Source organism: Tribolium madens, unplaced genomic scaffold (genome assembly GCF_015345945.1).
Source record: "Tribolium madens isolate multiple individuals breed KSU strain unplaced genomic scaffold, Tmad_KSU_1.1 Scaffold_71;HRSCAF=194;Tcas5.2_LG6, whole genome shotgun sequence".
NCBI lineage: Eukaryota > Metazoa > Arthropoda > Insecta > Coleoptera > Tenebrionidae > Tribolium > Tribolium madens.
Genome location: NW_025401041.1, coordinates 7,492,469 through 7,508,579, shown reverse-complemented (window position 1 = coordinate 7,508,579; position 16,111 = coordinate 7,492,469). Strand labels below are relative to the sequence as shown.

Below are 16,111 nucleotides of genomic sequence, written 5' to 3'. Positions count from 1 at the left end.
TAAAATACTACTCAAACTTATTTTTTATATTTCTGAAACAAATTAGTTAATTTTTGCCATTTTTTTATTCTTATAGTGATATTACATATATCAATTTTATTTACTGTTTTTTCACTTTTTTTAAATCCCAAATGATTTACTTTGTGATTTTTTCTTTTTTCATAACAAAGTCATTCTGTGAATTTGGATATAAACATTTTTTTTTTCTTAAAATACTGTTTCAGCTTCTGTTACTTTTGAATTCAGATTAACATTTAAAAAAAAATACATATATGTTTTTTTCTACTCTTGCAGATTTTAACTCAAAAAACTCAGTTTGTTTTATTTATTTATGTGATTCATGAATAACTAACATACAAGGTATGTAACAAATATAAAACCAAGCATTTTTTTAAATCATTTACTTTCAGAAAATAATAATTAACAAAGATTAAAATAATTAAAACTTGTGACCGTGTTTTTAGAATGAAATTTGGTTTTGTTTTTGAAAAATTTCGATAAAAATTAAATAGAAAGGTGATGATTGCAATCCTTCTGTTCTGTTTTCTTTTTGTAACTTTTTTTGAGAATTTTTGAACTTTTTCTTTATTTCTGCTTTCATCTGTATCTTCATATTACTCATAATTGTTTCTTGCCTGTTTTTTTGAGTTTTTACTGTTATTCTCTCTTCTTGAAGATTAATAAAAAAATATTAGACTTTACAGTTTTCAATTAAAATACCACTTAAACTTATTTTTTATATTTCTGTAAAAAAATTACTGAATTTTTGCATTTTTTTTGTTTTAGACGATACTCAACTCCATGCACAAATACCAGCCACGGTTTCACCTCGTGAGGGCCAACGACATTTTGAAGTTGCCCTACTCGACGTTTCGGACGTACGTCTTCAAGGAAACGGAGTTCATCGCAGTGACAGCGTACCAAAATGAGAAGGTAAGAATAATGACTTCTAGTCACCAAACTAATGAATCGTAAATGATGAGAAAAATGGTTTGATCTCGTTTTTTAATTAGATAAATCTTCACACTTCTACCTGTGAAAACACGCTCTCAACCTCTTGATAGAATGTCAACTTAATTAGAGTCTCTATCTCGTAATCAGTGAATTTTTCCGTTGGTTTTCTCCGGGTGGATTCCTCAAATATTTACAAATTTTTTTCTGCTTCAGCCACCACGAGTGGTAATTCGAATAAAACCGAAATTTCATCGCGTCCCAATTAAAATAAAAAGCTCGAGATGGCTCAAAAACCGTTCCTCGATCCGCTAATTGTTCTCGGAATCAAACGAGATATGTCGCACATTATTCGTAAGAACAAAGCCACAAAACCGCTCGAGAAACTCAAAACAGATACGATATGTTATATAAAGAGCATCGAAGGAGCGCTCGTGTGATAATTAGACAAGGACAAAAACGTTTTGAGTGATTCGAGGAATTTCATTCCAGAGGAACAAAGACAGAGAGATGAGACTGTATTGTGAAGAAATATTTTTTTCGAATACTTTGCTCTGTCAGATGCGAATTTCCTGTAATTTTATCGCGGATAGTTTATGTAAATAATCAGTCTTTGTTAATTGTCGGGTTAATTAGAGTCATTTTTATTTTTCAGATAACGCAGCTCAAGATCGACAACAATCCGTTTGCTAAGGGGTTCAGGGATACGGGGGCGGGAAAGAGGGAGAAAAAGTAAGTATTTAATAAGTTTTCTGCACTCAGTCCAAAAACAAGTTAAATTTATACCAACGCGCTCAGAAAACTACTCAGAAAACAAAAAATAAACCCCTCCACTCGTCTACATACATAAAATTTAAGCTAAATGGCTCAGGAAACTACCCAGAAAATAAAAAACAAAGTCGTCTACTTCAAAATCCAAACACAACTACTCAGGAAACCAGTTAGACTAAAATACAAAGGCTTTTACAAATGTAATATTCAGGTTCTGAAAGACTTTTACAAAAAATTTGTAAAAAAGTAAAATTATTAAAATCATTAATAAGTATTTAATAAGTTTTCTGCACTCATTCCAAGAACAAGTTAAATTTATACCAACACTCTCAGAAAACAACTCAGAAAAAAAAATGAACAAGTCCTCTTGTTCACATACATCTCAAGAAAGATAAAATTTGTGCTAAATGGCTCAGAAAACTACCCAGAAATAAAAAACAAAGCCGTCTACTTCAAAATCTAAACACAACTACTCAGGAAACCAGTTAGAATAAAAGACAAAGGCTTTTACAAATGTGATACTCTGGTTCTGAAAGGCTTTTTTAAAAAATATGTAAAAAAGTAAAATTATTAAAATCATTAATAAGTATTTAATAAGTTTTCTGCACTCATTCCAAGAACAAGTTAAATTTATACTAACTCTCTCAGAAAACTGCTCAGAAAACAAAAAAATAACCCCTTCTCTCGTCCACATACATCTTAAGAAAGATAAAATTTATTCTAAATGGCTCAGAAAACTACCCAGAAAATAAAAAACAAAGCCCTCTACTTTAAAATAAAAACACAACTACTCAGGAAACCAGTTAGGCTAATATACAAAAACTTTTACAAATCTGATACTCAGGTTTTGAAAGACTTTTTCAAAAAAATTGTAAAAAATTGAAATTATTAAAATCATTAATAAGTATTTAATAAGTTTTTTACACTCAGCCCAAAAATAAGACAAATTTATACCAACTCTCTCAGAAAACTACTCAAAAAAAATAAATCCGTTTTTCCAAAAAAGATCAAATTTATGCTAAATATTTCAGAAAACTACAAAATACAAAGGCTCTTACAAATGTGTAAAAATAGTAAAAAACATCATCAAAAAAGTAATTACATATTATTATATTGATTCAAGCTGTCTCAGAAAACAGAATTTCAACAAAAACTTGAAGTTGTTATTCCAAAAAATGATATTTTAACCCCTACTCAGGAAATCTCCCAGAAAAAAAAATATAAAAACAAGGAATTAAGTTAATCAGCTTTAAACTCTAGACCCATACTACTTAATATTCCCTTACTTAAAAAAAAATTAATTACAAATTTTCTTACCCAGGAAACGTATTGAAAAATATCGTAAATGGCAGTTATTTTAGTAGTAATTTATTTAAACTGTTAATGTGTTTTACAAATGATTGAAAAATTACTCAAAACAGAAAACTTTATAAAAATGGTCTTATAAGAATAAAATTAATTAAAAAAAAAAAACAAAAAATGTGACACTAAAAATAATAAAATCATTAAAAAAATTATTACATATTCTTATATTGACTCAAGTTGTCTCAGCAAACAGAATTTCAACAAAAACCTGAAGTTGTTATTACAAAAAATGCTATATTTTAACCCCTACTCAGGAAATGTGCTTTACGAATGATGCAAAAATTACTCAAAACACAGAAAACTTTATAAAAATGCTCTTATAAGAATAAAATTAATTTTAAGAAAACCAAAGATATGTGACACTCAAATAATAATAAAATAATTAAAAAAATATACTTAAGTTGTCTCAGAAAACAGAATTTCAACAAAAACCAGAAGTTGTTATTACAAAAAATGCTATATTTTAACCCCTACTCAGGAAATGTCTCAGAAACCAAGAATATGAAAACAAGAAATTAAGTTAATAAACTCTAGACCCCTACTACATACCTAATATTCTCCTTACTTAAAAAAATAAATAACAAATTTTCTTACTCAGGAATGTCATAAATGTCAATTATTTTAGTAGTAATTTTAGTAAAACTGTTAATGTACTTTACGAATGATTAAAAATTACTCAAAACACAGAATTGTTTAAAAAAATGCTCTTATTAGAATAAAATTAATTTTAACGAAACCAAAGAAATAATTAAAGAATATTTTATGGACTTAATTAAACAAAGTAACTCAAGGTTATTGATTAAGGAAGAACTCAGGACACATTAACAAACAAGAATTTTGTCATAGGAATTAATTGGAATACTTTTATTCGGAATATATCTCAGGAGACAAAAATTGATAATAAACGAAAAACCAAAATAAATTTACTTTACTCAGGAAACAAATTAAATTGATGCTAAATGACTCAGGAAACAATTGTTTTAATATAGAATTATACTATAAATATAGTTTGTATTCATTTTAATGTTATGTTTTACAATATGATACTCAGAATACAGAAATTTCTCAGAAAATTAACTGTTTGAAATTAATACCTGCGACCGGATTGTCATAGTACATTATTAATTCAGTTATTTCTCCATTTCGTGTGCTTTTACATTCATCTACTTTTTCTCAGAAATCAATTTGAAATTTGAACATATAAATTATAATATGGAGAAAAAGAAAAAATATGACGTTATATGAGGAAATTTGAATTTCTGCATGGAAATGTTTTTTCTTGGGCGAAAAATGCCAAGCCAGCCCTTGCCGTCGCCTCTTTTAAGAATCCTCCTCTCTGTAAATTAATTCTGCAAAAAAGCGTTTAATTTTCGCCGTTTCATCCCCGTCCTGTCAGACCTAAGCCAATTTGTCTGGCAACATTTTAACAATCATTCCACCGAGGAGTCCCCGGAATAATGTATGCATATCACTTACTGTAAATGCAAATGCCGAAAATACACCCCCTTCTAACGCACACATACATCACCCTTTTAGTTTTGACCTTATATAAAATGCCAACCTTAATTTGATACTGTTAGCGGCATTGTCACCCCCCGATGACAGCGTTAAGGTCTTTATTTTGCGGACGCCTTTAATTTAGAACGACGGCGACGGCGACGACGACGCCCATCCGCAAGAATAACGTCACATGCTCACTAGTTCAACCCTCATTTAAATTCCACCGATACTAACGGGATAAAAATGCAAAGCGACGAGCAATTTAGAAACGAATAAATAAAGAGATTCTTGATTTCTGGAATAAGATGTACAAGATGTTTATGTATGGAGTTGCAGGACAAATTTTCACCAAAAAACGCCCCAGTTTTAAATTCCTCCTAAACTTTCCATTTTATCATTTCTCTTAAAGTATAATTTTTATACTTTTTGTCATGATTTTTTTCTCTTTCTTTTTCCGTTAAAACAGTTACCTTAATTTTATTTAGTTTTAACAATTTTTCAAAAATGGTTGAACTTCTTGTTGAACAAAATCGGGCTAAATTATTTTGGATATTTTAGAAACAAACAAATTAAACAATTCAAATGTTGTATACAACTATTTTCTATGTTGTCATAATTTCAGAAGATTTGCAATTTTTACTTTTTTATTTTGTAAAGTGTGGCAAAACTGTAACTCAAACGTTATATTTTTATGCATGCATATGTAAAATGTTCGAATGACGCCGAGAAGACTGCAAAATTCTTGATAGTTTAGAAGTTATAGTTGAATTAAAATACTTTGAATATAATTTTCTCGATAACTATTTAACGTAGAACAAGCATCTCTTTTTCATATTATAAAAAATTAAATTTGCTTTCCAATGGTACCAAACAAAAAGGCCTAGCGTCAATAATTCTGAAGTTATTAGCAATAAACCGCTCCGGGTCCCAAAAATCGCCCAAAATTTCGACAAAAAACGAAAAAATTAAAAACTTCAAAATTGAAGTCTTTGTACTCTTGGGGATTCAAGAGACTTAGAAAAGCACAGAAACGCTGTAAAATGCGAGAAATACATATTTGAAAAATTTTAAAAAGTGTATGAATATATTAAATTAAAACATTGAAACTGTCGGCGGCGGTGGTGGCTCAGCGGCATAAGGTCCCGCTTTCTAGCAGGTTCAAGCCTCGGTCAAGTCGGCAATTTTTCAAAAATTTAAATTCTAAAATAATTCAAATAAATGTCAAAAGATGGCGGGCGCATAAGAGCGCGAACTTTAAAACATGTGTACATGTTCTAATAAGTATACTGAGAGAAAGAGAGAGCACAAATAAGAACGCAAAGCATAATGAGAAAGAGAAAAAAACATAAGAACAAATAAGTGAACAAAGAAAATGCGCATAAAAAGCGTAAGAGCTTTTTTCTATTTCGATAGTTTTCAGCTTTTTGTGACACTGTTTTTAGAAACATTTTTACCATCACTGACTGTGCATATTGGAAAAAATTGTTGAAAATCAACAATTTCATTGAAACTAATACAATTTGAGCTATTTTTAACCAATTTTGGTACCGCATATAAAATCAAGTGACAAAATTTTTAACTGTCATATATAATAATCAATTCAATTTAAAAATCACTAAATAGAAAAAAAATGTATAATAAAACTATAGCTAAATCGAGCAAATTCTCTTAGATTTGCAAATGTTTTGTGAAAGTAGTCGTTGGGACCGAGTAGAATTCACAATATCAGATTTTGTAAAAATTTATAGGGGGGGGGGCTTGCGGCTTTGCCGCTCGCCTCCTTCTAACTCAACATTATCTAATATGCAAGTATTTTATATAAGTAATAAAAACTCACACTATCGGATTTTGTCAAAATTTATATTTTTTCAATTATTTATATTTACTTAAATTTATTTCGCCTCTTTTTAAACCTCATACTATCTAATTTACAAATATTTTATATAATTCAATTCAATTTTTGACTTATTGAATTTTTACAATTTCTCTACTAATAAACTGGAAATCTATTTTTTGTTAGTTCAGAGGGTACATCTAGTTTTTGTTACGCCGATAGAAATAATAAATTCATGTTATAACCTCAAATTAAAAAAAATAAATTAAATTATACATTCCTTGGCCAATTTTTTTTTATATTGGGTTCTTATGGTCTTAAACAACACTTTACAAGTATTTTTGATAATGCTGCAAATACGGTTAAAGGTACAAAAAAATATAAAAAAGAAAATTGTAGAAAATAAAATTTGGTACCTCTAACTTCAATAGTTTGGAGATATGGTCTTGGGGACTTTTTTGTAGGAAATTTAATTCTCTACAACTTTGTTCCGTACACTTTTTTTGTATCTTCAACCATATTCTCAAAAATATGAAAACAGTATTAAAAATAAATTACAATTATCAGTTTGCGTTTTGCCCTATATTTTTGAGAACGCTGCGAATACGGTTAATATAAAAAAAGTGTAAGAAACAAAATTGTAGAGAATAAAATTTGCTACAAAAAAGTCTCCAAGACCATTTTTCTATTTTCAACGGTTTAAGTTTAAATTGCTTTAAATTGTACCTTTGGCACTGAACTACCAGTAAAAATGAAACAAATCCGTCGTTTGAGCGGCTTTGAACGTCTTTGAGGCCTAAACCATGGTCTGAAACTTTTTACTAGAAAATTTTATTCTCTACAATTTTTTTTCTTACATTTTTCTTGTATCTTCAACCGTATTCGCAGCATTTTGAAAAACATGAAACGGAGCACAGATTTTAAATTAAAAAAAATTTTTTCTCATATTTCTCGTGTAAAATTTAGTTGTTCGTTTTTCACAGAATTAAGAATGTAAAGCTCAACATTTTTGCATTTTTTCCAAACAATTAGTAAACTGGTTGAATTTAAATTAATTTAGAACGATTTGAAACTGAGATTTTTTTTGGGTTCAAAAATCGATCCTTTTCCTCCCCTGGTATGTAGTTCTCCACATGTCACTCAAATGAGTGCCCAAAATTTTTTACATGGACAAACCCCCTTAAACTCTACCTCTGGATGCGCCACTGGAGAGTAGGTGATTAAATTTTGAAAATCTGGCAACGCAGTTTGATGAAATTAATTAACCGCTGCCATTCTTGTAATGAGTACACATTTAGCGATCGGAATTCCGATAGCCAGTGTTGCCAACATAAAGCAGGGATTGATTACTGTCTCATCTAAATTGCTGAACGTTCCGTTTCCTCATGCGGTCAATAGCGACTATACACATATTGTCGTGGGGTATTGGGGTCTCAGTAGTCTGGTAAAGCAATTGATATCAATGTGGGGTGCAAACAGAGTGAGGGTCAAGAACAAAGGGTAACACAGTGGCGAATTATAAGCAAGCTTAATTGACCGACTACTGGGATAATTACAGTCGGGGGGTAACCTTTTTAAGAAGTGGAGTTGATGAGGAGTTGAGGAGGAAGAAGGACGACAAATTTTATAGATGGTATTTGTTCGTATTGTTTCAGGCAGGCGATGCTGGCGCAGAGACACACGGATGATAAGACGTCACATCCGCTTCCTGCGAGGATGTCGGCGGATAGCAGTACGGTATCAAAGACTGATGACTCGGAATTGGATGTTGTGGGGACGGCGGATAGTCCCAGGCCGTCCCTGCATGCCTCCACGCCGATTGCGTCTTCACTTAATCATTCCGGTAAGGCTTTCATCTCCAAATCAATAGTTTCTCTTCACCCAAAATGCTATTTTTTCGTGTATTTTAGAAGTGAATTGATTTTTTGACTAATTTTTACTCCGGTCTCCTTTGGAACGAAGTCTTATTTAAAATAATTACAAATATTGTCTTCAAAACATTAAGTGTTATGTTTTTTCGCATTCTTCCTCAGAATCTTTCACTTTTCACTTCTTTAGACTTCTTTTATTCATGTTTTAAATTTTTTTCAAACATCTTTTTTTACTTTTTTTTCCTATTTTGCAAGTTATACTTTTTTCTTGTCGTTTTGTATTGTATACTCTTTTTTTCCACTCTTCTTTAGTAATCTTTTCTATTTAACCATTTTGTGCTCCCATCTTTCTATTTGTTCATTATCTAAGTAGGTACATACATAGCTTTATCTTCATTTTTTCTTTTTCTTGTTTGTCTTTTTGTTTTTACAATTTTTTCTCTTTCTTAAATTATCATATTATTTTGGTAAGGCTTTCATCTCCAAATCAATAGTTTCTCTTCACCCAAAATGCTATTTTTTCTTGTATTTTAGAAGTGAATTGATTTTTTGACTAATTTTTACTCGGGTCTCCTTTGGAACGAAGTCTTATTTAAAATAATTACAAATATTGTCTTCAAAACATTGTGTTTTTTTTCACATTCTTCCTCAGAATCTTTCACTTTTCACTTCTTTAGACTTCTTTTATTCATGTTTTAAATTTTTTTCAAACATCTTTTTTACTTTTTTTTCCTATTTTGCAAGTTATACTTTTTTCTTGTCGTTTTGTATTGTATACTTTTATTTTCTCTTTTTTTTCCACTCTTCTTTAGTAATCCTTTCTATTTAACCATTTTGTGCTCCTTTCCGCCTATTTGTTTATTATATATAAGTCGGTACATACATAGCTTTATATTCACTTTTTTCTTTTCCTTTTTTTTTCTTGCTTAAATCATTATTTTAAATTTTGATTCTTTGCTTCCGTTAACCAATATTATTGGCTTCAAAGATTTTCCTCATATGTATAAACCAATTTTTTGCCTTCTTTTACTTATTTTTTCTGATTGTCTTTTCTACTCTTTGCTGTTTTTTATATTTTTTCTGTTCATGTTTTAAATATTTTTAAATTTTATATTTTTTCGCATTCTACCTCAGTATCTTTCACCTTTTACTCTGTAGTTTTTTTCATTTCTTTAGTCTTCTCTTTTTTCTTTTATTCATGTTTTACATTTGTTCAAACAACTTTTTTTATACTTTTTTTCTATTTTTTAGTTGTAGTTCTTACATAATTTGTTTCTCTGGTGCTTTCTTGGTCTTGCAAATTAATCTTTTCTTATTGTCGTTTTGTATTTTATACTTACAGAAGAAAAAGAGATTTTTTTTTACTTTTTTTTTCTACCCGTTTTCTTTAGTAACCTCTTTCACTCTACTTATTTGTATGTTTTATTTTATTTAACCATTTTGTGATCCCTTCCTTCTATTTGTTCATTATCTAAGTACATCTTTTTAGCTTTATATTCCTTTTCTTTTTTTCTTGTTTGTTTTTTTTGTTTTTACATTTTTATTTTTCTTACTTAAATTCTATTTAAATTTTATCCTCCTTTCCTTCTATTATCTATTGTCTAGGTACTATTTTTTTAGCTTCATATTCATTTTTTCTTTTTCTTGTTTGCCTTTTTGTTTTTACAATTTTATTTTTCTTGCTTCAATCATTATTTAAAATTTTTTTTGTTTCCGTTATTTGGCTTCAAAGATTTCCATCATTTGTATAAACCAATTTTTTGCCTGATTTGAATTTTTTTTTTGATTTATTCTAAATTTATTTATTTATGATTCACCCGTTTTCCAGCTTTTCTTTCCCATTGTCTTTTCGACTGTTTGCTATTTTTTATATGTTTTTGAATTCATTTTTAAACCTCTTTCTTTTTTTATTTTTTTTTAAATTTTAGTTCTTTTGCAATTTAGTTTTTTTGATCTTTGTTTTTTTTATTTTTCTTTCTACTTTTTTCTACTCATTTTTTTATTTGTAGTAAATTCTTGTTTTAGTTTTTAATAATAGAACTGAGGTGGGAGGTGCTTTACTACTAAGGCGAAATTAATAATAAGACGAAAGACGATGAAACAACAATCACCAAGATTTGTATACTATTTTATTCACAATCATCTACTTTAGCAAACAGAAAGTCAATAAAGAATTTATCAAATTTTAGAAAAGATCACATACTCGTACTTCCAGTTCAGGTAGCGAGTGGGTTGGGAAGTGGCTATTTCCCTACTTAAACTATCATATTATATCAATTATGAAATGAAATTGAACTTTTTACACGCAAGGTAATTTGATTATAACTTCATGTAAATAAATTACATTTTGAAAACATTTTTTTACTCTCTTTTTTGATTTTACTAATTTTTATCTCTCATTTTATTTATTTAATTGAACTTTTTTTCTTTTACTTGGCTTCCTATTTTTTTCTTGCACCTTTGATCTTCTTTTTTCTCCATATTCTCATTTTGTTGTTTTTTCATTTTTATTTTATACTCTATTATTTTCTTAATTATCTCTTTTATTTTTTAGCTTTTTTCTTATAATTTCTTACATATAATCATTATTTTAAATTTTTCAAATTTTTTACCAACAATGATTTTTTTTCCTTCTTTATTTATTTCTTTCTGCCTAATTATAATTTTGCCATATGTTTTTCAATTTTTCCTATTCTCTATTTTTATATCTTTTTTATTTTTGCTCTCTGCTCTTTCTTTGTTTTTTTTATATTTTTTGGCCGACTTATAAAAATAGAATTAAATATGTCTCAATCCGATAATTCAATCGCAAAATTTGCAATTTTTTTTTGGTAAATAATTGAGCAACAAATACGAAAATATTCAGTCTGATTCAGATATTTCCATATTTTCAAAATTAGTCCCGATAAGTACCTATCTCTTTAAGTGACCTTTTGATTGATGTCTGGGTATGTCAAAAATGTTAATTAACAAACTAATTACACATTCCTGACTTTTCATATCACCTCGACATGTTTTTTGCTCAACATTCCTTCTTTCCAGGCACCGAAGACGATTCCCTTCGACGGCGCCTCCACGACGACTCCGGTTCCGAATCCTCGTGCTCGGAATCTCCCGGAGCCTTCCGGCCGCGGCCCTCCTCCCCAAAGGACACAGCCGCCGGTCCTTCCAACCCCTCCGGCGAGTACCCCTCGCCCAACATCAGCGTAGGCCCCCCAATCCACCCCCCGCCGCACCTGCTCCCGTACCTGTACCCCCCCGGCCTGTACCCCGGCGCCGGAGGCCCCCCATTCGCCCCCCATTTAAACCTATTTTCAGGGGCGCACGCTCCCGGCATGAACCCCAGTCTCCTCTTCAACGCTCAACTCGCCCTTGCCGCCCAACACCCAGCCCTCTTCTCCCACTACCAGAATTTGGCTCACCCCAACCCCCACCACCTGTCGCCCACCTCCCCGTTGCACAACCATCTCAAGGGGGGGCATAGGTTTACTCCATACACGTTGCCCACCTCCAATTCGGGGGGGAGTGCGTTCGAAACGGTTACTCCCAGCTCGCACACGAGGAGTTTGAGTAATTCCCCCTCGGGGAAAATCAGGGGGGGGTCGATGTCGCCCCCAGTGAGGCCCAACACGGCCTCCCCCAAGCCGGAGGCGGCGACCTCCCCCAGCGACCTCAAGAGTATAGAAAAAATGGTAAATGGACTCGATGTTAAACAAAACGAAGACAATGACAAGTAGTGAAAGTGATCCTAAGTTTTAGTTGGCCGTACTGATATATACGGGGTGTTTTTGCAATAGATTATTTTGGATTTTTGTGATTTTTGCACATGAAATTACCGTAAAGTGCTTTTCTTATTGTAGCTTACAAAAAAGTACAAAATGTATGTGAATTGAGGCAGATTTTTTTAATCCGACTTTATTTGGTGCTATGCTGATTCTGTTTGACCCTATAAAAGGAATAAAATTTAGAGGAGGGGGTCACTTCTAGACTTTATTCCTCCTCAATTAGTGATCCTGTAGACTGTTGAAGCTTTTGTATAATAATAATATTATTAAACTAAGAGACACGATAGAAGAGTTAATGTTCCTTTTACTATTATTGCAATTAATTTAAATAATTATGTAAATAGTGTTTGTACGTAAACGCGTAAACATCTGTATATAATGGTTGTTTTTGTGTTTTATGAAAAACTGTAAATTGTAAATTACTCCTATAACAACTAGAATTGTATATTAGAACTCAAAATTAATTTATATTTCTACCAAAGAATTTCAATGGTTTTTGCATCAACACCTGACCAAAAACCATGAGAAATAGTGAATATAGCAATAAAAAAGTACATAAACCATAAAAAATTTCTCGAAACTCAAACATTGTACATAAATATAGTTCAAATGTACATTTCTTTATTGACATGCTTTTGAAATCCTCTTTCTTCTGTTTATATCGTTGAAAAGTACCAGCGTTAAAACAAAATTGTTTCTATTTATTATTATCGAAATTTTTATTTTTAAATACTATCATTATTTAACGCTGGTACTAAAAAATTATTAAAATCTGTATTAAAGTAGAAGATGTGAAAATTGTCTTGTGTATATGTGGAATACTTTTAAGAATTAAACGATATTCATACATAGCTTCGGTGTTTTATTTACCTGAATCTACTGCAAAAATATAGATGAAAGAACAACTTTTATCTTTTTTGGGTTTTTTACGAACTCATCTAGAAAATCAGATCAAAAAACAAGCAAATCTGATTTTTCTAAAGCTTTTGTAAAATAAAATCTATAAATCTATTTTAAAAAATGTCAGCCTGTCTAGATCTATCCCAATAAAATCGATGTGTAATTTGTGGCAAAAATGTTATCCCATCTAAATCTATCCCAAATATCAATATGTTTGTAGCCCATCTAGATCTACTAAATTAACCGACATGGCAAAAAATGTTATTTTACTCAAATTTATTCCAAAATTTTTAGCAAATCAAAACCTATTTCAATAGAATTGATAACTAATCTATATTTATCATTTAAAACATTAATTTTGCAAAATTCTTGAAACCCATGACCTATTAAATTGATAGCAAAAAATGTTATTTTATCTAAAACTACTCCAAAAGTCGATTGTCTTTCAAAATTTTTAGAGCACATTTCAAAAAATTGAAGCCTATTTAAAATTTAAAAATTTAAAATAATATAATAAAATTTCAAATCATTTCCTTGCTAGTAAATCTTTTGATTACATAAAAAAAAATTATTTACATAGTCTACAAAAAGAATCGAATGGCAAAAAAAATTCAAATAATGTAGAACATTACAAAAAAAAAACTAAGCAAATCGGAAAAGTAAAAAGCAACCAGTAAAAAATAAAAACGCAAAAATACGCAAATTAAGCAAACATAGAGACAAGAAGAGAAGAGAAAAACAAAAATAAAAAAAAATGTTAGAATTAGAAGAAAAGACTAAATAAAACGAAGATCAAAAATGGAAAACCAGAAAATAAAAATAAATTATGTTAAATATAAAAAAACAGAAGACAGATAAAAACAGAGCAAAAATGGAAAAACAAAAAAGTTTTTAAAAGAATCTACGATTTTTTTGCAATCTATAAATATGTGTAATTTGTGGCAAAAATGTTATCCCATCTAAATCTATCCCAAAAATCAACATGTTTGTAGCCCATCTAGATCTACTAAATTAACCGACATCGCAAAAAATGTTATTTTACTCAAATCTATTCCAAAATTTTTAGCAAATCAAAACCTATTTCAATAGAATTGATAACTAATCTATATCTATCATTTAAAACATTAATTTTGCAAAATTCTTGAACCCCATGACCTATTAAATTGATAGCAAAAAATGTTATTTTATCTAAAACTACTCCAAAAGTCGATTGTCTTTCAAAATTTTTAAAGCACATTTCAAAAAATTGAAGTCTATTTAAAAATTGTTAATCCAACCAGACCTCAAAAATTTTGAAACATTGAGGTGTATTTCAATAAAATAGATTGTCCATCTAGGGAGATCTATCTTAAAAAGTCGTTAACTAAAACACTTATTTTGAATTTGTAATTGCAAAAAACGTAATCTTATTTTAAGTTACACATCAAAATCTAAATCTATTTCAATAATTCGAGGACAGGAAATTAATTTTGGCAATAAATTTTGAAAGCCAAAAAATTTTTTTTATAGATTTAGATAGGCTAAAAAAATACTATTTTTGTCGGTACATCCAGAAAAGCTACTTAACAAGCCTTCTGAAATCAGTACCTTATTAAAAAAAAAAAACGTAAAAAGGCAAAGAGTAAAGTCGGCTTCGTCGCCTTGTTTTAATTTCGAACCGATTAAAAAATGATTCATTGCCCGATCCACAAATTATAATAAAATAATTAATAAAACAGGTTAGCACAGCGATTAGCATAGGAATTTTTTCTCGGTTTGTTTCTTCGCTCGCTTCTGTTGGGATTTGCGAAATAATTAATTAACGTCGGTCGGCCGTTGTTTGATAATAATAAAATGAATAAGAGAACGAAATCAATTACCAACTTAACCGGCACAAAGTAGTCTGAAGTGTTTCCCAAATAAACTGCAATCTTCATAGAGTGGCTGTAATAACAGAAGCGGTCACCATCAAAGGATTCCTTCGCCGGATAAGAACATTGTCAAGTAAGAAAGTCAATTAATGAATAATTACCTGACTCTGCGTTGGCAATTAGTTAAGTATCTGAGGAAAAAACCGATTGGGCCAATCACCGGCCACATACATCGTGAATTTTTGCCCGGAAATTACCGACTTGACCCCAAATCTCAAACTTACCAAATTAGAGTCTTTGTCACCTGTCGAATTCTTAACGAATATCTTGATTAAAAATTCAAATTTTTTTAAACTTGACCCAAATAACGATTTATGCACTTTTTGAAGTTTTTAAGACTTTTAGAAATGTAAAAAACGTTGTATGAATCAATTTTAAAGTTGATTTTTTTTAAATTTTTAGTACCCGGAGCGGTCTATAACCAATAACTCCGGACTTATTGGTAATAACCTCTTATGTTTGGTACCGTTGGAAAGCAAATTTAATTTTCTATCATATAAAAAAAAATCAGTGTTCTACGATAAATAGTTATCGAGAAAATTTGTGATAAAGTCAAAAGTATGGAAAATATAAATCCGACCATAACTTCAAAACTATTACGAATTTTGCAGTTTTCTTGACGCCAATGGATTCCCCGAGACATTTTACATACGTTTAGGTCAAAATATTAAATCATTAAAATACAGTTACTTCGCAATTTACAAAATAAAAAAAGTAAAAATTTGTAATGTCGCTCCGGGTTATGGTTACGGAGACAGAGCCATTTTTAATATTATTAAAAAAAAAATTAATATCTCAAAAACTATGAGTCGTAGGTCAAAACGGTTTGTTCAGGCGTATTTTCCGGTTAATCGTACTTACATATTCTACTAGTTTTTTATAAGAAGAATTTTTTTTAGATTTTTTGGATTTTTGTCGATATTTTTGGTCGGTTTTTGGTACCCGGAGCGGTCTAATGCCAATAACTCCGGACTTATTGGAGATAACTTCTTGTATTTAGTACAGTTGATAAGAAAATTCAATTTTCTATCATATAAAAAAAGATCAATGCTCTACGATAAATAGTTATCGAGAAAATTTGTGATAATTATTTTAGAATAATTCTATTACTATTACTCAAAATTAATTGAAGACCAGTGGCGCAGGAAAAGATAGAGTTTAAGGAGGTGTTTATCTATGTAAATAAAAGCGCACTTATTTATAATTGTACATATACAGGGTGTT

General features: G+C 30.0%; 1 protein-coding gene across 6 annotated transcripts in view; it reads left to right on the top strand.

Annotated features, from left to right (window-relative positions):
• LOC123008611 (optomotor-blind protein) overlaps nt 1-12,908 on the top strand; it is an 80,205-nt gene extending 67,297 nt beyond the window's left edge. For 4 of the 6 annotated variants that reach the window (XM_044404499.1, XM_044404496.1, XM_044404498.1 and 1 more), the window contains 4 exons: nt 787-933; nt 1,607-1,683; nt 8,071-8,264; nt 11,335-12,908. In XM_044404499.1, coding sequence (XP_044260434.1) covers nt 787-933; nt 1,607-1,683; nt 8,071-8,264; nt 11,335-12,029 — 1,113 coding nt within the window. In that variant the 3' untranslated portion in view covers nt 12,030-12,908. The remainder of the gene's footprint in view (nt 1-786; nt 934-1,606; nt 1,684-8,070; nt 8,265-11,334) is intronic. The other 2 variants (XM_044404501.1, XM_044404497.1) reach the window with 1 other exon arrangement.
• The last annotated feature ends 3,203 nt before the right edge of the window (nt 12,909-16,111 follow it).